General features: G+C 36.9%; 2 protein-coding genes across 2 annotated transcripts; one reads left to right on the top strand and one right to left on the bottom strand.

Annotated features, from left to right (window-relative positions):
* Nucleotides 1-280: 280 nt before the first annotated feature.
* LOC117287926 (AT-rich interactive domain-containing protein 4B-like) lies at nt 281-15,704 on the top strand. Its single transcript, XM_033768563.1, has 19 exons — nt 281-454; nt 1,232-1,345; nt 1,815-1,877; nt 2,308-2,401; nt 2,558-2,637; nt 3,274-3,374; nt 3,713-3,872; nt 4,376-4,458; nt 5,616-5,698; nt 5,859-6,089; nt 6,572-6,764; nt 7,055-7,262; nt 7,594-8,027; nt 8,206-8,305; nt 8,645-9,356; nt 9,584-9,634; nt 10,051-11,628; nt 11,941-12,087; nt 12,537-15,704. Exons 1-19 carry the CDS (start codon nt 452-454, stop codon nt 12,593-12,595), a joined length of 4,494 nt encoding a protein of 1,497 aa, XP_033624454.1. The 5' UTR covers nt 281-451; the 3' UTR covers nt 12,596-15,704.
* On the bottom strand, nt 14,228-22,205 carry LOC117287935 (RNA-binding protein 34-like). The gene is made up of 10 exons (XM_033768574.1): nt 21,980-22,205; nt 20,994-21,308; nt 20,465-20,669; nt 19,964-20,023; nt 19,423-19,466; nt 18,935-19,018; nt 18,518-18,578; nt 18,147-18,308; nt 17,162-17,254; nt 14,228-16,810 (listed from the first exon to the last, which is right to left on the bottom strand). The coding sequence occupies exons 1-10, from the start codon at nt 22,072-22,074 to the stop codon at nt 16,508-16,510; spliced, it is 1,422 nt and encodes a 473-aa protein (XP_033624465.1). The 5' UTR covers nt 22,075-22,205; the 3' UTR covers nt 14,228-16,507.
* Nucleotides 22,206-22,764: the final 559 nt, after the last annotated feature.

Raw genomic sequence — 22,764 nt, 5'->3', positions numbered from 1 at the left:
ACCAACGTGGTGATAAGCACCAGACTATATTTTAACTGGTTTTTCGGGGAACCAGCTACCGGGGATTTACCTTTTGCAATGTCTTGTAACCTATCCCTTTTTTATGTTTATACACAGCATTAAAGAATGAAGCCAGACTAACCGTGACCTGAAACGTTTCGTCACACGTGATAAGTGACCAATCAGAGCGAGGGACCCCCCATGATATGTTGTTGTGACATGATTCACCATGTACTGTACGTTAATGCAATACACATCACGTACGTACGCACAACACAAACTGATGCTAAACTTATGTCTCCTTCAAACAGACGGACTACAGAATGAAGAAATTGACAAAATGAGTAAATCTTTTGCGACGTAATTCCACACAAATTGACTGATACAACTTATAGGTTGTAGAGATAAATTAAGTCTTCACATGCTGAAGTGGAACTGAATGAAATAAACAATGGTAATGTATATTTTGTGGAGATTTATTAATTTTTTATTTGCTGCAAATTCAAGCAGTCAAACGCTTTTTCAGAGGCGCAGACGACACCGGCGAAACGCCGACAACTTTGCGTTTTCACAGTCAGGCAGAATGAACAAATTTCCCGTATCTAGCGAATATTTTGGAATATTTTGATTAGGGTTGCACTCGCCCAATTTTTGATATCGTCGTATTCAGAAAATGTAAGTTCAGAATAAATGTTTTTAAGTCAAGAGACAATGCAAAATCTGACATCTATTTTCAATTCAACTGACTGCCATTCAATTTCAATTGTCTGGAAAATACACAAGATGTACAGAACAGATTACACCCAACGTCAGTCTGAAATTAACTTGTTTCACTAAGTTTAATTAGGTGCTATTTTCATGACTCTAGATTGATCAACTCTTATTGCATTTACATTTCTTGGCACTGCCCACCAACTGTCTGGCCTGATTGAAATTTTACAAAAATAACATTTGAAAACCCACACAGAATCAGGGTGAATTAGTAATTATGCACACAATCCCGCCAAACCTTTATGGTTTTCATTTACTGTTTGAGAACTATATTCTTTGTTTTTTAACAATAATCTCTGCTTACTTTGTTTTTATTCTTTCATGTCTAACATTTTTTATTCTTGGTATATGATGTGATTTTGAAATAAATGACCTGTAAAATGGAATGTGGTTCATAACTTTGATATCTGTGTTGATTGTTATTTACAGTTTGTTCTTTTTATTCATTTTGTTCTTTCAGGCCAGTGGGGAAGAGCCAGCATACCTCACAGTAGGAACCGATGTTAGTGCAAAGTATCGAGGTGCTTTCTGTGAAGCTAAAGTGAAAATTGTGAAGAAGTTTGTTAAATGCAAGGTGAGTTGCGATTCATCGTCAGTGCTTCAATTTGCAGGGTTTGCAGCTACAACCATAAATTGATTGAGCAATAATACCTACACAATTTAACATTTGGACTGTTAAATTGTTAGCAAGCACTGAATTATCTTAATTGTTTATGAGTAAGAGTTTTTCGATAATCAACACAATTAAAAGATATTTATCAGAGTGAAAGTCAACATTTGAACAAAAAGGTAAATCTTACTCTTTGTGAAATCGGCCCTGAACTATGATGTTTATATGAATTTTAGTGCTTTGTGAAATCGGGCCAAGTTAATGTTAGGGATAAGGAAGCCATGACAATTATTTATAAATGTCTTGGATTATATCCTTGTTTTATACAACCTTATAAATGTGAATGTGGTGGTCACAGTAAGTAAACATATATGTTTTTTTTTTTAAGGGTGGTTCAAGTTGATAAAATAGTTCCTTTATTTCTTTATGATAGGTGCACTTCAGTGATGGGACAAATGGAGTGATTCCAGATGAGCTAGTCAAAGGAAACCTGAAAGTAAGTCATGATCAAATGCTTAACTACAATTGTCTGGAAAAATTTTGAATTTGTTTTCATTTTTTGAGCAAGTTCTTCAGCTGTTGTGCAGTTTATTGAAAATATTTGTTGCTTATTTTTAATTGAATTACAGTCTATTAAGGCTAAACCTTATACATGAAATTTATTATGGGTTTGAATTTTACTGTTGAAGTCAGGGGCCTGATACTTCATGGAGGCAACTGTGCCTCTGTTGCCCCCCTGTCATTGCCTTAGCGTCTCTTGAAATGTTCAGATAGAAAGTTATTTTCCTCACAGAGGTGCCTTTAACAAAGGAGAAAACACCTTGGTGTCCTTGCCCTTTCAAGAAAGGAGCATCAGGTCTGATGTCAATATTTAAGAGCAGTACGGTTACTTATATGTTTTATCTGATTCATTTATCACTCTTTAGGTTGGACAGCCGGTTGAAGCCAAACATTTAGAGACAGAGAATTGGACAAAAGGGACTATTATGAAATTAACTGATGCCAGTACATACACTGTTGGTAAGTAACTCTGGTCATCTGTTCATATATGTTTTCAATGTCATGGTAAGTTAATTTTTGTACAGCAGAAAAATAATCTAACATTGCAACAACTAAACTTCCACCACCAAAACTGATGGCAGTATAGATTTGAAACCTGCATAATTATTCTTTCAGTTTTTGATGATGGAGATGAAAAAACGTTAAGAAGAACTTCCCTGTGTCTTCAAGGTGAAAGACACTTCAACGAGAGTGAGGTAAGAATATCTAAATTTTATATTAAAAAATTGTAAACGAGTGTAGAAAGTGTTTTGTATATTGTTCAGTGATTTACCTGTATTGCTTCTGTGTAATTTTGATATTTTTTGTTCTCTAGAATTATTTATTCATTCATATTGTTATAAATGTTGATTCAATGTACTTTCTTCCCAACAAATGTGTTTTAATTCTTTATGTGTGTAGTGTATAACTTTTCTGATTTTCATGCCTGTGATTTTGAATGCTTTTTAAGATGTAGATTATTTCTTTAATTTTAATTCAATGTATCTTCTGCTTTATTATAGCATGCATTGTCGTTTTGTCAAAAAATGTATGAATACTGATTCAGAAGTGTGATGTATTTTCTGTGAAATATTTTTGCATTTTTATTGTTTGTGTTATGATTGCATATTGACGTTGTCATTAGTGTAAATGTCTCAGTTGATGTTTGTTTCTAGTCTCCCTACAGGCTGAACCAAGAGAGCAATCTCAGATTGCATGTCCTCTTCTCTTATCTCATATTTTATCCCACTTTTTAATCAAAAGAAACTTATACAAAATTGTTTGATTGAAGGAGAAGATTTTGAACTCATTTTGTACAAGATTCATTTTTGTTTATTTTGTTTCCCTACCAGACCTTGGACCATTTACCACTGACTGATCCTGAGAACTTTGGTACTCCGGTCATGCGTGAGAATAAGAACAAGAGAAAACGCAGGCTGAGCACACGATCACGGTAAGACGTGTATAGCACACACAAAATTGACAACATTTGTTATTTGTGCAATTGAGACTTTACCTATCAAATAATAAACCATAAGAGAAGCTGACTGGGTCGATTTTTAAATTGTTCCTGTTGGACAGAGAAACATTGACTGGAGCGGTATTTGAACCAAAGACCTCCGGATTAACGTGCAGGCACTCTACCAACTTAGCCTAACTGAAAATGAAAAATAGGAATTATTTGTTACAAAATGTTCTGCCTTATGTTTGGACCCTAGCAGCGTCTTTCTGTTGTATAAATTTTGCTTTTGAAATCACAAATTTAATTTTTCTTTCTATGACTTTTTTTAGTGGTGATGGGGATGATGATGAAGATGATGATGATGATGATAGCGATGATGACTCGTCAACCGGCAGGAAATCAAAGAAAGATGACCGAGATGATAGCATCGGAAAGGTCATCGTCGTGGAAACCAACGACAAACGCAAGAACCAATGGTTCCCTGCTTTGGTATGTACAAAGATTAAATATTTCAATGGTGACAATGAACCTTTTACTTTGCACTATTTACATATGTATGTTTGAATGGTTTTATATATTTACTTGAATGTGTTGCCTCTTTGACTATTTTACTGCTGTGTACAGGTTCCTTAGTGATAGCAGTTGTAATACCAAGGCTATTCTACCCTGTCCAAATAAAACTGCATTTAAATAAATAATAAATTGTTTTTACTGTTTCAATTGTGTAAATTCTACCCAAAGAATATTAATATCAGTACTTTTTCCCAGCTTTACTCATGCCTTTTGAAAAATGAGCGGGACTGGAATTGCACAGAGGCAATTATTTATGTTGCCCCAGTCTTGGCCATGTTGCCCCAGTCTTGGCCATGTTGCCCATTCAAAAGGTCTCCATAGACTTAAAGATATTCCAAATGAAGTGCCACGTTCAAAAATTGCCTTACCCCCACAAAGATGAAATTTGTTTAATTCATTTAATTGTTTTGAACTTTCAGGTTGTAGATCCTACGACAGCTAAAGATATTCAGCCCAAGTCCAAGGATCATGTTGTGGCGAGGTCATTTAAGGACAATCGATAGTAAGAATCATTCTCAGATATTTATTAATCTCTTTTAGAAAGTTGTTTTGAATTGATTTTGCAAGACAATATTACACTTTTATCTTCTTTTGACTGTCTGAATTTTGATTAATTGTATAAACTGCCAAATAAATAATAATTTTAACAATAACAACAAAGAAAAAGAAGAAATTTGTTTTACTTGTTTTGCATGCTGTAATTTATAAAAATATTGCAAAATGATTATATTTAAACTTGTGAATGTGATTTGATAATAATCACTGATACTGAATTAATTTTGAAAATGTGTTCTATTATGTAATTGATTGTGGCTATATTTTGAAAATAATCATATTCGGTCTTGGTTTTAAACTGTATTTTTGTAAACTGCCTTGGTGGTCATTTAACACGATATAAATTGTTATGATATCTTTGAATTTTCTATTCTGCATAATCGTGTTAACTCTTCTTAATATTTGTCATTGACTTGACAAACTTTTTCTTATTATCGATAATGAAAGGGTTGTGTATAGTGATTGTACACAAAACCAGCTTATGGGTAGATGCATTCGCAGGATGATTACATACTGTAGGCTGGTACAGTTAATATATCATTCAAAACCACACTGGTATTGGGTATAGTGCTGTTAATGGTCAGATAGTAGGAGGGTTTAGTGCGTACGGTTGATGTGCATTCACTAGATGTTTTCATATTGTAGGCTGGTATAGTTTATCATTCAAAAGTACAGTGGATTATATTGAATGTTAACACAGTAGGTGGGTTGACTGTGTGCTGTGTAGATGTATTCACTAAGTTAAATTGCATAGTATTTTATTTATGATTCTAAACCACAGTAGGTGATATTTATTGGTCACATATTAGGAGGGTTTTGACACAATAGCATTTGTGGTATTAGTTGGCTTTTGTTTTACCGTCTAACACATACCATTTATATGTGAAAATTTGGAACTCATTAACTTTTATAATTGATTGCCATTTAATACTTAATTTTTTAGTTAGCCTCATAAATACTAATAGTTAGGATTAGTTATAATACAATAATATAAACAAATTGACATCAACTTATCATTCACTTGCTGTATCATTGTATGACTGATGAGAAATATTTACCACTAGATGATATTAATAGAAGTTGACATGTGATTTATTCAAACAGCTATAGCATTGACAAGCAGAGTCGTCGAGCGTTTGCATCTAAAGATCATAACTACAAAGGAGATCTCTCCACCTTAAAAATAGGTCAGTCTCTCCTCACCTTTGACCTTACCTATATATATATTGTTCATTATCAGTAATTATTTATTTGTATTTATTGAAATTTGTGTATTTTCCTGAGTTAAAAGAATTGATGTCTGTGATTTCACAGTTGAATAAAACTAAATTTGATTTGTCTTTCCAGCGGTTGAAAAAGCTGTTAATTTTGTTGAGACGGGACAACTCCCTAGCAACTGGGATCCTGATATGCTCAAAAAGAATCGCGGGAATAGTGGAAACAAGAAGAATAAGAATGATGCGGAGAAAGCAGACGCTGAAGAAGAGGAAGAAGAAAGTGAAGATGATACTGATGATGAATATGATGAAGAGAAAGATGCTTGGCTCGCTTCACTTCATAAATTCATGGAAGAAAGAGGTAGGAAGATGAGATGTTGTTGTTCTTGCATTTGGGATAAAAACACATTGTCATTAGTTTTCCCTGGCAAACTTGCTGGAGCTGGGATCTCAGTGACTATGTTGTACGCACACTATAGCTTTTCCATATCGAAGTGGTTAGAAAAGCAGGACAAGGTTGTGGGTTCAAATCCTACCAAGCTAACCACTGATTTCGCAATGACTATGTTGTCTAGTTACTGCATCACAATTTCTTGATTTATGCAATTCATAATCATAGATGTTAAACTCCTTGTTTGTATGAGAGAGATTGGCTGTTGCCATATCCCCTTGTGGGATTTTGCAGAGTTCCCTAGACTGGAAGATCAGCTTAACAAACAAACAAACAAACAAACAAACAAAACGGTGCACAGCAACATGATCACAAATAGTTTTGAATAGTGAAACAATAGGCTCCACAATCTACCAGAGAGAAGAAGGTTTTAATAATTATTTCCTTGGCAGGTACTCCAATCAACAAGCCACCAGTGCTTGGTTTCCGAGACTTGAATCTCTACAAACTCTACAAGTTGGTTCAAGATATTGGAGGATGTCGTAAAGTAACCGATAAACAGAAATGGCGCCACGTCTCCACCAAGATGGGTATTCCTTCTGTTACCACAGCGCAGCCTTATAACATCAAAGCTGCATATAACAAGTAAGTCAGATTTAAGACTGCATTGGGGAGTTACAACCTAGTTAAGTTTGCTGTAAAACAGCAAATTGGTGAGATGCACACAATTTCTTTACATGCAATGTTTCCTTCCACAATGACCGAGCATTGACAGGCTGTAGCAATGTGTGTCGCATTGCAGGAGCGAATACCATGAAACTTTTAAAAATAAAACTTAACACTTTATAATGGAAGCCTGTAACATCTCAAAAGAAGATCAAATGTTAAATAATAATTTTTAAACCATTACTACATTTTTTTATTTGAATTGACAGGTATCTGTATGCATTTGAAGAGTATAATCGCAAGCTTGGCCCTGGCATCACACGTTCCTTACCCAGGACACGTCGGAGGTCGTCATACAGTGAGCGTTGGCCAATGACCATTTCCCCTAAAGTAGAGAAGTCTCCATCTCCCAAGGAGCTTCGTAAGATGGAAGAGTCTGAAAGTGAGGAAGAAGTCTCGCCACGGAATAAGAAGAAGGTAACATAACAAATGTTAAATAGGGAGACCGACAACATAATACTATGCATTACATAACACCTGGAACAGGGATTGCTAGTTCAAAGCTCAATCAACTTTTTTGTTTTTCTACCCCAAGTTTATTAATAACTTCTTTTCTAGAATTTAAATCAATTAGTTCTGTAAAAGGTTGGTAAAATCCTACTAATTATAAACTTGACAAAGTTTGTGCGTGTTCGACCCAGTAAAGTGCTAGGACTTTCACAATTTGTGAGCCCAGTTGATTGAATTTGAATATTTAAATTAGAATTTGAATCCATAGCATCAACTCCTCAATCTCATTGGTTTGCAGGGCAATAAGAAAACAGAAACCAAAGCTGAGAAGGAAACTCCAGATAAGAAAGACTCCAAGGCGAAAGAGAAGGAACGAAGAGAAGAAGAGAAGAAACAACGAGAGAAAAGAGAAAAAGAACGCCTAGAGAAAGAGAAAAAGGACAAGGCTGAAGAGGAGAAGAAGGAGAAAGCCAAGCAGGAAAAGGAGCGCTTGGAGAGAGAAAAGAAGGAAAAAGCTGAGAAAGAAAAAGAAGCGTTAAGAGACAAGAAGGAACGGGAGAGGAAAGAGAGAGAAGAAAAGGAAAAGGAGTTGGAAAATCTGAGACAGAAACGTCAGAAGGAGAAAGAGAAAGAGGCAAGAAGAAGGAGAGATCCTCGTACCTTGGAAGGTCCTGGGAGTAAAGCTGATAAAGAAGAAGAAGAAGATTCAGGAACTGAGCAACCAGAACTTAAGTACGTCTGAAATTTATTCAATTTTCTTGCTTTCTTATAAAAAAATTCCTGATTAATTACCTAATTTGTTCATATGCTTGATTTAAATTTTAAATTCTTGGCCATGACATTCAACGATGTTTTGCTGACACATGTAGATTAAAATCTTAAATTTGTTATTTTTGTTTCCCTACTTCAGACAAGAGCATGACCCGTCCATCCAAGCTGACTTTGACATTGGTGAGAAGATCAAAGTTCAATACGGTCGAGGCAGAACACAGAAGATTTACGAAGCCAAGGTAAAGATTTCATTTCATTTGTTTTATTTATGAAAATTGGTCGTAAAACCAAGGAGTCTCAGAAAAGCGAACTTAATCACTGTACTAGCCAAGAACCCAAGGGAGATTTCAAACCAGGGTCCTAGAAGTGGAAGGCAAGGCAAGATACTACATAGCCAACCTGACCAGCCAAAATTATTGAACATTTGTTATTGTTGTATGGTTTATTGAAAATCAGAATGGGTAAAAGCATCTCAAACTATCTGCCCAAATTGCACAACATTTATGTGAGTGTTTCCTTTTTAATCGGGTTATTTACTTGATTGACAAATGTTGATATGGTTTGTTTTTTGTTTACAGATTGTTGATTATGAAGTAGAGGATGGTCAAGTGGTGTATACCATTCATTACATGGGATGGAATGTTCGCTTTGATGAGGTCATCACGGCTGACCGCATCCTGGGATGGGCCGAGAAGAAACGAGAGAGACAACAGAAAGACCGGGAAAAGGAAAGGAAGGAGAAAGAGATGGAAGCAGAAAGGGAACGTAAGGAGAAGGAAAAGGAAGAAAAAGAACGGGAGAAGAGAGAAAAAGCTAAACTGGAATTGGAGAAGGCTAAAGAGAAGGAGCAGAAGGAAAAAGAGAGGAAAGAAAAGGAAAAGAAGGAAAAAGAGAAACGCGACCGAGAGCTCAAGGAGGAAAGAGAAAGGAAAGAGAAAGAAGAGCGGGAGAAGGCTGAACAAGAATCCAAACGGAAAAAGGCGGAAAAGGAAGCGGAAAAGGAACGGGAGCTGAAGAAACTCGCCGAAGAGAAATCGGAGAAAGAGAAGACACCTGGGAAGATCTCAGGAAAGCGAGGACGACCTTCCATAACTAAGACACCTACACCATCTCCAGTGGCCGGGGTATCTACTGTTGGTGTTACTCCATCTACACCAGGGAGGTCTACGTCTCCACAGGAACAGAGTAGCTCCAGTAAATCACCGACTCCAAGTCGATCTTATGCGACACGTGTCATGAGATCGGACAGGAAGAGTTTATCCGATTCACCATTTGCTTCTGGTCTTCCAGGTGAGTGGAAAATACAAATACTTAGTGCTGGGTTTAGGGTATTTGGGCAAATCGTTTGTTGAATAGACCCCTTGAATACGATGTCACATTGAGTGAAATATTGCTTAAGTGTTGACTTTGTCATATTGAAATACTGTTGTAATTTGAACTGTTTTTTTTTTTGCCATTTAATTTCTCAAATTGTACATGAAGCTAAATAGTCCGATATGAATGATTTTGCTCAACAGCCAAACCAAGACCAAGGAGGAGTTCCGGACACTCTGAGAGTGTTACAAGAGGTGAGTGTCACTGAGACGTCATTCCTACATTTAACAAATGGACAAAATGTTTTTGTTGGGGCGGGGGTAGTCATAGGTTTTTCACCTATTATGAGACCATTCAATTCTGTATAGCCATCAACATGGAAATATTGTTAATATTTTACACCCAATTTCCAGGAAAAGTGTTGATGGTTCTTGACTGTTTATCAATCTTTGCTAAGCAGAGTGTGCAAATCCTTTTAGCAATACTGCCAACTCATCTGAAGATGAATGTTAGTACTTTGTGAAATTGAGCCCTGTGAACTTTTTAAATTTCAGGATATGACCTTTACCTTGACCTAATTGGATTGGTGGTCTCTAATTAAATTATGAGTAAAGGAGTTATGCAAATCCTTTATTGATTACTGTTCTTTTCATCATGTTTGTTAATACAGGGTCTGACAGTGAAAGTGAAGATGTTGAAGACAATAGTTCCCAAGACAGCATTTCCAATCTTCCAGAAACAAAAGACGACAAAGAAAGTCCCGCAGTCGAGGAAAAGACTGTGGAGGACACCAGGAGTGCAGAGGCTCAACCTGAACTCATCTTAGAGAAGCTGACAGAAGAGAATCTGGCTTTAAAAGTCGTCAAGGAAGCTGAGGCTGTAATCGAAAAAGAAGATGTTGTAGAACCTCCAAAAGATGTTGAAGATTTGAAAGATATTCCTGCGGAGAAGGAGGAAGAAGTAAAAGAAGAGGAAACCAAAAAGAAAGATAAGGTCGTGGAGGTGGAGGAAATCAAGCCACCATCGGAGAAGAAACAAGATGGTTTGATTCCGCAGGAGGAACCGATAGCACAACCTGTAGAAACCCCAAAGAAGAAGGACAAGAAGGAAAAGAAGAAGGAGACGAAGAGTAAATCCAAGAAAGAGAGCAAAGCCAAGAAAGATCAGTCTCGACAGAGCTCTGGAGACGCCAAGAAAGAAACAAAAGGGAAGAAAGAGACTAATAAGAAGTCATCACAAGCAAAAGCGGAAGCAGCAAAGGAGAAAGTCAAGGAACAAGAGAAGGAAAAGAAGGAGAAGGAAGTTAAGGAAGAAACGGTGAATCTGAAACCAGAACCAGAGGAGGACACTAAGAAGAGAAAGGGAAGAAAACGTGCGAGTCGTAAGAGTTTAGACGGCAAGGCAAAGAATAAAGAAGAGAGTGCTAAGGACGATACAACCAGTGAACCTGAGGAGAAGAAAAGGAAAGAGGCTGATCCTAAGCATGATAAGAAAGCTGCAATGGACTCAGAAACTAAACAGGATAAAAGTGCTAAAGATGGGAAAATGGAGACTGAGTCTTTTGAAAGCTCTAGACCATTACCAGCAGAACCAAGTAGCAGTTCAGTTCTTGGGAAACCATTTGCCTTTAACAAGAACCGACCATTGTTATCAACCCCACCAACATCACCAGAGAACTCTCCAGCGCAGCCTTCCTCTCCAGCGAGTAACGACGCAGCCAAAGGCTCCCACCATGAAGCCGATGATGAACATGTCAGTGGGAAATCAGACAGCGATGCTATGATTGAGGTAGCAAGTATCGGTGAATCAAGTCACGCTCAGAGGCGGCAATCACCTCATCACGATACAAGCTCCTCAAACAGCAGTGCAGATATTCACATGCCCACCCCAACCACAAGCACTGATATCAGAACTGTTAAACATGATGTCGCTGCTGAAACCCCATCTCCAAAGAAACGGAGGAGAAACACATCTGAGTCTGAATCATCTCACAAACGATCTCGTAAGAGAAACCGACGTCAGACGTCGGTTGCGTCGGCCGTAGCTGAGAGGAGGCGGTCAGCAGCGAGGGAAGCACCCCGTCATAGTAGCAGCGATACCGATGAAACTCAGTCTGATCTTAAACACCATCATTCTAGCCATAAATCAGAGAAACGAGAAAGTGAAAAGAAGACGTCAGAAGTCAGTCATAGTAGCCATCACAGGGTAGAAGGACCTCCAATCCCACGCAAGTGGAACTTCCTAATAGGTGAGTCAAGTTCAAACCCTCAGTCTTGCTTGATGAAAAAGCTTTATCTCAGAAACATTGCCTAAAGGCAGAGTGTACTTTTACTCCACAAAGTCACCCTTAAAAGTTACTTTGTAAAGAGCACTTGAGTTCTATATATATTTGTAATGAAGATATATATTTGTTTTGAATTCCTCTTTCTCTTGACATAGTTCCCTCTTTAATTTGAAGCCCATACTACTTTGAGTGTTTTGTTTCTCACTCGCCAGTAAGTTTCTTCTAAGATTCTTGTTTAATTGATTGATTGATTTATTGATTCTTGTCTGTTTGTAGATGTAAGTCACATCACTGATCCTGAAGAGAGAATATCTCTAATCCAGAGGCAGTTGAATGACCTTCGTAAGATCTACATGCAACTCAAGACGGAAGTAGCAACCATCGATAGACGACGAAAAAAGTTCCGCAGGAAAGAACGAGAAGGTGAGTGTAACCTCGGATTATTACCTTTTTCACTCAGAATTCTCAAAAAAATAATGGCCATAAAAACTTACTTGGTGAGAAGCACTGCAGCTGTTGATAGTATAAACCATTTTTCTCAGAATGATGTCATCAAATGTTTTGGATGTTGACAAAATTTGCACTGGAATGGTATCAAATACAATGGCATTTTATACCACTTTAATGGGTATTTCTATTTGAAAAAGAGTACATCACAAAATTTAATTGTACACTTCACCTCCTCTTTAATAATCAAGTGCTTGTCTTTAATTAAAAACAATCTTATAACCTGGCTACGGCATTTGCTTAAGGTGTGGCTGATGGCACCCTTTACTTTATTGTATGTATTCAGCTACGGCTGATTTTGACATAGCCATAGTTTCTTTGCAATAAACCATTCTGATTGTATTTATTACTTTTCTTTTTTGCAGCTGCACAAGCCTTAGCCAGTCAAAAACAACCTGAAAAGAAGTCGGTTGATAGCACCTAGATGGAGACGTCTGTATTTGAATAAATGCTAGAGATGTGCAACTAATGAACTCCAGTGCTCAACAAACCACTTAAGATTATTTCCTTGTCATTGCAAAGACAACGTTTTAACCACTTTAGGGTCAGTATTCTGAAATTATTTAAAAGTTTTTTGGAGCTTCTTGAGTAATCGTTTTCCTTTGAAAATATCGTTGCCACAATGAATTCCTGTTGTAATAAACCGTCCGCTCTAAGCCAGTCTAGATGAATTTGGCGGATATGCACATCATCTGACGTTTAGTGATTCATATTCCATTATACATGTATTTATTGATCCACTATAAAGATGGAATAGGATATCTTTGGATTCACTTTTCATAGGAGTGAGATGGAGCACTGTGTACACAGTGCTTAGCACACATCGATGTTGTGTAAACAAATAACAATATTGTCTACCAAATGGTGTCTCACACATTTGAGTAACAGCATCTTTATTTTTGACCATCGATTTTGAAACATTGTGGCAGAATGGGTTGAGCGAAACTGCAATAATTAGTTTGTAACAATGGAATCTTAGGAGTGCTATTTGTACATAAATGTCAGATGATCAGAATTACTGTTGGTCCGATGAACTTGGGAAAGGGCTAGAGTAGTTACACTTTGCTCACTCATAACTCCACGTATTGATTAAGAATTTATATAGGCTAATATTATATGGCACATTATAATTGGGCCTACTCCTCACACGCCCCAAGTATGACAGCCCGCAAAAGAGGATGCAAGGCAAAGAGCAACTGGTCCCCTCTCATTCTTTGATCTTTGACATGTTTAACTGTATGCAGTTTCTGGTAACCATGTAATAACAATTAATTTGAATGGCCTAAAAAGCACCTTGCTCAACAGTTTTTAAAAAGTGTGTGCTTAGATTGGTGGTTTTTTGGAACCAGTCAGCGTTTTCTTTTTTAAAGCAAATCCCCATGGTTATTGATAAGAGGTATCGATACGGCGCGCTGCCCATTATAGCAAGGCTTATTATTCAGTCGTGACACCCCTCAAGAATGACCTGAGCTCACACAAACATGGCCAACTACTTGGTTAATGTCACCAGCAGCTTTATATTTTATGGAAATTTTATTGTAATTTACAAAAGCAGTTCCACTTTACTGGGCATTTTTCCATATTTTGTTTTGCATGATGGTAAAGTCACATCAACAAACCCAATGTGACTTTGAAAGTACATGTAGTCTGTCCACCTCTCAACCCTCATTTTGCTGCATTTTAATACAGTAGCTCATGTCTTATTCCCAGACTTCCATTAATCTAGCACCATATCAGTAGTAAACAGTGTTGTGTTGTGTTTACACTGATTTAGTATAATATTTAGTCCAGTTTAATGTTTAGTTCTATGTATAGTTAGTGAATGAATTGTGGCAAACGGACGTGATTTGGAAGCTTTTGGTCAGAGTCGTTTAGATAAAGTCAATGTTTTCTGATAGATAACTTAGCAATAACTTTTATTGATGCTTTGTTTTTTAGAGATTGAATTGTGCACGTTTGGTGCATTAATTGTTGTTATTTAAAGTCATTCCAGTGTCCGAGACAATTCTCCCGTTTCTTCTACTCTACAAATCGTATGATTTCCTGAAATCTTGTCTTTTTTTTTTTTAAGAAACTTTTTTCGGCAAAACCAGGTCGAAGTAAAAACTTAAAGTCTGAAGAAGAGATAGTGCAGAGTTTTTATCAAAGTATTTACAGGTAGTAAAAATAAACATATGAAATACTTCACCAAATTGTACATATCATTTTTATTTAAGAATATGACAAGGTAGTTTGACGGGAATTATTACATGCATTATTACCGTTGATACATGTACAAAGATTTTAAACAACTGCCAAATAAATTCTGGTTGTTTTATTTGAACAGATCTGCATGTAATGTAGTGTAGTTGACGTGAAGTAATGGTTGCAGCTCTTATAGCATATAGTCAAACATTTTTAATAAGTTTTGTTTGATATGACAACATGTTTAAGGGCTCCGTAAAGAAATGAGTTTAAAGAGAAGACATATTTATACCAAAAATGATGAATTTATCGTTTGAATATTCAGCTCGTGTGCATTTTTATTCAGCTGTGATGTACAATGTGACTTGCTTGTATTTGCTGGACTGTAAATAATATAAGTGAAGCTTAAATAATAGTTGGCTTTTATTTTAAAATGGTCCTACAAAGATTTACTGAAAAAAATATGTCCTTCCATTGTTACCATTTTCCAGTGATTTGACCGACCATTTGCTATCATTCAACTGCATGTGGTGTATATGGTGGCACAACATTCAGTTTATGTCATTCAAACCAAAGTGGATGATATTGAATGGTCACATAGTAGGAGGGTTGACTGTGTATCATGTACATGTAGATACATTCACCACTTGATAACATACATTGCAGACTTACATAGTTTATCATTCAAAACCAGAGTGAATGATACTGAATGGTCACATAGTAGGAGGGTTGACTGTGTACTGTGTAGATAGTCTCCACATGATATGATATTGCAGGCCGGCATGCTCAAAAATCATAGTGGTTGATATTGAATGGTCACACAGTAGGAGGGATAAATATTAAAATAACTGACCATTATCAATCCATTCACAAAGGAAGTGTTATAAGAAAGTTGTTAAGAGCTTGGTGCACTATTTTGTACCAAAGGTTTAGCAAATATTCTAGGAATTTGGTCATAAAAATGCCATGGAACAAATTTCAAAAAAGGAATAATTGTATCATTGTTTCTCAATTAAATTTGCTTCAAATAATTGATTTTTTTTTTACAAATGGATTAACCAATTTGGATATATATATTTGTGGGAACGATTTGAAACCTGTGAAAAAAGTAGAAATAGTTTTTTAGAAATTAGTAATGATTACAATTTCAGAGATACAAATGAAATCCAAACTGTGTGCATTTTAATTTAGCTTAATTAATAAGAATAAGAGATTTGTGTAATTGTTTTGACTCGCTGATAAGGAGCTGTACAGACACGAGGTACAGGGTGTTTATTATTCAGGATCAAGTATTTGTTATACATGTACACTTTGTCTGCGAATAAACCATCTTGCCTTGACTCAGGAAATCTTTGCAACCTCAACTTTTTTATCCCGAGTACAAATGATAAAGAACATAGGTGTGGGGAACAGGTGGTCTTTATTTAGTAATCCAAGACAGGACTTAACCAATGAATGATTGAATCTTTCAAAGAGTATGTTCTGTTTATGGGTTTTTATTCTCATAAGGTAAGAGTGAAAATATAATTATTCACAGATTTACACATAACTTAAATGGTTTAAAGTGTTCACTGTGTTCATGGTGGAAACATTTCCCTCGAACTATTTCGGCTTGAAATTCTATAGTTGTTAAGAATCGTAAAACAGTAAAACATGTTTGAAAACTTTGAAAACATCTTAGGCTTTTTTTCTTCATTTGTCCATATGCTGAGTTTCTGACTGGACAACATATCAACCTTTAAATAACAGTTTCAATATTTGGACTTAATCATTTAAAACATATTGAAAACAGAACACAAATCTTTAATGTTAAAGTGTATTCAACTAACTTGGGGGGGGGGGAATAGGAAATATTAAAAAATAAATGTTTAATGTCATTGTACTGTTCATAACATAATTACATGTGAAACAGACTGGGATCATTCTGTTGATTAATGCTAACACCATCTTTCACTCATTATAAATATCTAGAGGGGTCAAGGGTTATACCAAGTCAAAGTTATTTTCTTTTGCATCTTGCAAACTTGTGAGTGGAGAGTTAATAATTACGTATGAAACAGACGCAGGGGATCATTCTGTGGATTGAATGCCATCTTCACTAATGGTGCTCAGAGGGATCAAGGGTTATATCATGCGAGAGTTAGTTCCCCTCTCATTTTCTCTTGCTTTTTGCAAATTTCTTGATACCACCGGATGCCTTTCCTTTCTTCATGGATCCTCTGCCACCTTTACTGGATCTTGGTTGTCCTGATTTAGGCTTGGTCAACTTCCCTTGTGCTGGCTTGGCCCGACCTGGCTTGCCCCGTCCTGGCTGGCCTCGTCCTGGTTGGCCCCGACCCGGCTTGACCTGACCTGGTTTGACCCCAACTGGTTTACCATGGCTCCTCCTTCCAACATCTGGCTTGCCTTTCACATCAGATTTCTTCTGCAATCTTTTCACTGCATTCACAGCTCTGTGCACTGAAGTTAAGGACTACAAATTGTTTTACTCACAGACTTTTGTCTCTTTGAATCACAGTGAAATGAACACAACCCTGCTCCCAATCCTACCTCCTCCCCAAGTTTTGTTGACAATTTCTTGCATTTTGTAACCAGTAGAATGTACTAAGATTTTTTGAGCAAGTAGAAATACCCACATAACTGTAAAAATTTACTTGAAATAGAAAATTGTTGGCAGTCTCAAAAGAACACAAACGTTTTAAAGTAAGTGAAGTGAAAGATACATTTCCCAAAAGTTCCAGATGAAATAATTAAAACTGATCAAATCTTTGATGAAATATGTTGGGAGTATATTTCTAAAGGATATCTGTTTCTGTTTGGTTGCTCTCTGTACTCGTATGTCACGTCCGGCCATTCTACTGCCATCTAGCTTGATTGCAAACTCAACAGACACATCGTCCTGCTCAGGCACATGGAAGATTAAAAGAACTTATTAATAATCACTCCAAATATCAAGGAAAGACACTACATAAAAGGAGATGCAATGATGGTTGAGAGTTTAACTTTAAGGACACAAGAATCAAGACTTGAATCCAACCTCTGCCACAACTTTTTTATCTTGATGGATTCCCACTGTGATTTGGGGTCAATTTAAAATGAAGCCATTGATGAGAACCAGGCCTTTGGATGCAAGGGAGGCAATTACATCTGTTGCCCCTGGTCATTGCCTTGGTGCCCCTTAGAAATGTCCTAGTGAAAGTGCCTTTTACTTTCTAATAGTGCCTGAGTAACCTTGCCCTTTCAATAGGAAGCACAGGGCCTGCAGAACCAGTGAAGCGATGGTCCTAAATGATTACTTGTAGTTTACAAAAGTTAACAATCACTTAAGCAGTATGCAGCATCAGAGTCCAGCTTTCTCCAGAAGACGATCAGAAATTTGACGATCAGTCGAGTTGAAACCAATGGTTCTTTTCAGAACCACCCCAACTCATTAGAAATAGTCATTACATGGTGTTACCGCAAACCTTTCTATATCGTATTTCCACCATGCAAAGTTTCAAATCCTACTTATCTTAAACTTTGTTTAACACAGTCATTGTTCTTATAATACATGTGTACTTTGTGATCTTCTTCTGATGCTGTGTGAGCAGCTAGGCCAAGTTTCACACAGCTGCTTTTAAAGCAGAATTTTTTTTAGCTAAGCAAAAATTAGTAGGTTACCAGTAAAGGATGGTACATGTGACATGGTATTCTGTCAGGTAACCTTATTCTGGTAAGCATAATTTAGCGGTTAGCTACTTTTTGTGCTTAAGCAACTCTCTGACATAAGCAAGATCAATCTAAATACTTACAGTAAAGAGAACATATCCAAATCCTTTCCCCAACCCAGTCTTAGCGTCTCGTATGATGCGAACATTCTCAACGGTGCCACATTCTTCAAAATGTTCTCTTACTACGTCATCTTTGACATCGAACGGCAGATTGCCAAGGAATATTGAGTGTTTGGTATCATGCTGTGTGAGGCAAAGGAAGATAAATTATAATTGAGACTCGATAGCAAAGTGATAATAATGATCAAGGACAGAGACTACTTTGTTCATACATGTACTTTGGCAAGATAAAACCAGAAATTTTGTTAAATTGGAAAGAGATGCAAATACTATGTTATGAGAAATATTGAACAATGTCACTGGTATCAAAGATTCCAATGTAAAGTTCTTACCTCTCTGCTGTTACCGGCTAGATCTACTCGAATAGTGTGATTCTCAACCAGTTTCCCATTCCTAAAAACACAAGAAAAAAACAAGTAATGAATGGAACATGTGTACCTGTACAGCATCCCCCTTAACAGTGATTCACTGACCAAATACCAGTTAAAACGCACAAAAGGACTAGTCAGAGTTCCATCCAGCTTGTCAGGCTGGCTATTTGATTGCTTGCCACTGCTACACGTAAACCACAAAATGTTCATATTGCTTCAAATAACATAGTTCCAAGCTAGTATATGTTGAAGATACAGGGTTTACAAAGAGGATGTGATGATTTAGGATGGTAAGCGCCAACTACTGAAACTAAATCCAAATGCAAAGCTACAATTGTAACCATTTGGGATATTTAATTCGATTTCAAAGGAACAAACCTTTTGAGTGCTTTCTGTGCGGCTTCTTCAGTAGTGAATAAGATGTAACTATTCACAGATTTACGATCTGCATGAAACTGCTTCCTGTTTGAATGAATGTGAGATTTGTATTTAACATTAACACACTACATTAAAGTTCATAAAATAACATTCTTTGAATATTTCTCAAAGTGGTTGAGCAGTCAAATGCACCAGACTCAAGCTCTGGTGTTTCTAATCAGCAGATTGTGGGTTTGAGTCCCAGTCTTGACACTTTGTTTCACTCTTCGGATGCGACATCAAGCCATAGGTCCAGTGTGTTGTGTAATGAACGTAAAAGAACCCAGTCAGTTATTGTTATGAGTAGGGGATCCAACCCCCCCTCCCCCACCGCTATATAAAACAGATTGCAAAAGCCAATTCTTTTGTAATGAATCAAACTCACATGAATTTATTCAATATTCTATTGAAAGTTAGAGAGTAAAATAACAGAAGTAAACACAACTTACGTATGAGCAATAACTCTCTTAGGAAGATCTGGGTCGGATGGAGCCTGAAGAAGAAACAAACATCCAAAAGAAGTTAATTAATGGGAAAAAATACACCATAACCCTTTGCACCCAATGACCCTGGCAACTACACCTGTTTAACTGAGCTTTGATGTTTATGTATGAGTGCCCTGGTAGTCTTAGATCAGGTTGTTGTATTTTAGTGGATAGTTTGTTACATTTCCATACAGTTCAGTATGTCAAATCAAGTACAATGTAGCTTTTTCATATTAGTTTTATGTAGCAACCAGTTCCCTTGTGACTCTCCATGTATCTGAACCATGAATTACATAAGATCCTACAACAAGGGTTGTGGTTTCGAATCCCACCCGAGTAATATGCCTGTGATATTTTTCACAGAACTCGGGGGAAAAACTGAGTATACAGGTGTATGGGTTCAAAACCAAAATTAATATTCTTTATCCTCGTTGCAAATTTAACATCTATTAGATCCTACATCTATCTACACACTGACTAGAGAGAATCATCATATTTCACTTACCACTGAACGAAACCGCATAGTCTTAATCTCTCCAAACTTCCTGAATAGCTTCTGTAGTTTCTAGAATTCATGATTACAAATGAAAAGTAAAACAACAAATTAAATCATGTGTACGGTACATATATATATAGAATGACAATTGAGCTAAAGAACGGTTTGAGCACGGTGTGTCGCTGTAAAACGTTTCATATTTTGCAGCTCAAGAAATTACAGCAATTGGTTATCTTTGTTCGGAATGTGTACATGTAGGTCAAAAGTAACAACATAGATGAAAATTACTTCAAATGATCTTGTACTACAATGTTAATAACAATCATCTAAACTCCTTTAATAACAATGTCTTTTTGGTAGAGAGTCGAGACGTTTATCCAGAGATCGTTGGTTCAGACCCTGCTATAGTCAATTTTTCTTTGTTCAACCCCAATTGATTAACAATTTACCCAATCAGTTTCCTTTGTGGCTTATTACCTAGTACAATCAAAGACTGAGACATTTAAGTACCTTTTTGTCAAATGAAATGGGAAGGTTCCCAACAAAGACAGTCTTCTTCAGTTCTTCTGGATTGGGTTTATGTCGTTTCGGTGTGGAATCTTCTTTACCGGTGTCTTTAGACTTCTCTGCAGGCTTCTCTTGTGGGGATGGTTTTTTTACTGCCTTTGGAGGTGGCTGCTGTTCTTCCTGCTTTGGCTGCTGCTTCTGATTTGTACTGCAAGAAATTAGATTTTCAAATTGAGAGTAAACAATAACAAATGTTTCAAAAGGCAAATCCAATTCATCTCATCAAATTTGTATGTACAAGTGATTCATTTCTGTTCAGACATCGGTCCTAAAATTACACAGGCTAACCTTTGCCCCCACTCAAAAAGAGATGTACAAACGAATGGTCTGATACGTCAATTAGCCTCTTAATTGCTATATCCCGCTCCGCCTGCCCCCCCCCCCCCACTCCCACCCAGTTTATTTCTTTGCCCCCACTTGCTCCCTAAATGAAAATGTTTGGTTATTTTACCAATTGCTGAAATTAACACACCTGCCTGTTTGCTTTGGGGGCTCTTTATCTTTTGCTTGTCCTTGTGTTTTCTGTGTCTTTGGCAACCCAGCAGCAGTAAGAGGAACAAATGCTGGTCTGGTCCTGCAGGTTGGGCCACTAGTTGAGCCAACTGAACCAAACATTGAAAACAATGCATCCTTCTCTTTAAGATGCTTTGTGTCCGATTGACCCTTTTGACTGGTCAGCAAACCAGCAATCTGACCGATGGCGTACGGGTCATTCCCACTGCTATCTGGAGCAGTCGTTTGCAGAGAGCTGCCCTTTTCTTCTGCAGATGTCTTGGCAGTTTGACTCCTGTAATAAATTTGGAGAAAGCAAACATTATTATTGATAATTTCAATTTCTCACTTTGGCTAAGTAACGAAGGATTATGTAAAATAATGTAATGAGTTTTGTTGTCGGACCTGTGGACATAAACAACTGAAATGCCTTGAAATGAGAAGAGGTCTGGAGAATTATAAGACATTTTCAGTTACAGTTTAAAGTTTGGCTTGTAGAGACACACAATGTAGCTCAGGTCAATAGCCAGAAAATGTTGGGTAGCAAAACATAGAATCATTCACACCACAGCTCCAGAATTTGACCAAATCAACTACAGCTGTTAATTCATAGTACTGTCAGACTGTCCTGTATCGTCATGATTGGGATTCCGTCGGGAGGAGGGTTACGTTAGTCGTTATATCGCAACTAGTTTTCTCTTTTCCCAACAATCAATGGTGGAATGATCTCATTCCTAATTACATGAAGTATATGTCAGTTAGTTAGCATGCCATTCAGCTCTTATTAGTAGGCCTACTACTTTACTTGTATATTAGTAATAGTAGTACCATGTGTTCAGGGTCCATGTCGCTACCTAGGCATAGCTAGTAGTCAGTAGATACACTGTACAGTGTGCAATATTACACACATGACACACACAGCACACATTTTTTTTTCTCGTAACACTTCTATTTTTGAGGTCTTACCTGGCCCTTGGTTTCTTCTTTTTCTTCTTCGTCTTGTTAATCATTTCAAATGCTAGTTGAGGTTGATCTATGGTGATAGTTTTTATCTTTCCCATCTTTCTTGGCTTTATTTCTCCTCGATATAGTATTACAAAAAGTAATACTGTGACTGGTCAAGGCTCTAAACCGTGTGTTCTGATCTTGGTTGTTACCACACACACGTGTTTTGTCAAGTTGGCATTTAAGAAGTGCGCCCTCTGTTTGTGTGCAAATCTCTTGAAATATTCGGCTATTATTTTTTATTTCCTTGGGTGTTTTTTTGAAGTGCGCCCCCTCGTGGTATGCAAATCTCTTAAAGAATTCTGCTACATATCAATTTGAACTTCCTTTTGTTTCTTTTGTTTGTGATCAATAACTCAATGACAAACCCAATTACTGCTAAACCTCATGTGTATATATTCCACTTATACTGTACTTGACAGAGTTTTTGAGTGTTTTTTTCTTTATCAGGGCTCAATGTAATCATAGAGTCAGTAAAACACAGTAAGCTAAGTAAGCAGACAAAATTAATGCTTACCAGAAAACTTTAATGCTTACCAGAATATGGTTACCAGTCAAATTTTCTTTATCAGGGCTCAATCTCATCATAGAGTCAGTAAAGCACAGTAAGCTAAGTAAGCAGACAAAATTAATGCTTACCAGAAAACTTTAATGCTTACCAGAATATGGTTACCAGTCAAATAGCATGTGACATGTACAATTTTATAACTGGTGTCCTGCTCATTTCTGCTAAGCAGGAAGTTTTA

This window comes from Asterias rubens, chromosome 1 (assembly GCF_902459465.1).
Source record: "Asterias rubens chromosome 1, eAstRub1.3, whole genome shotgun sequence".
NCBI classification, from domain to species: domain Eukaryota; kingdom Metazoa; phylum Echinodermata; class Asteroidea; order Forcipulatida; family Asteriidae; genus Asterias; species Asterias rubens.
This window is presented reverse-complemented; position numbering and strand designations above follow the sequence as displayed.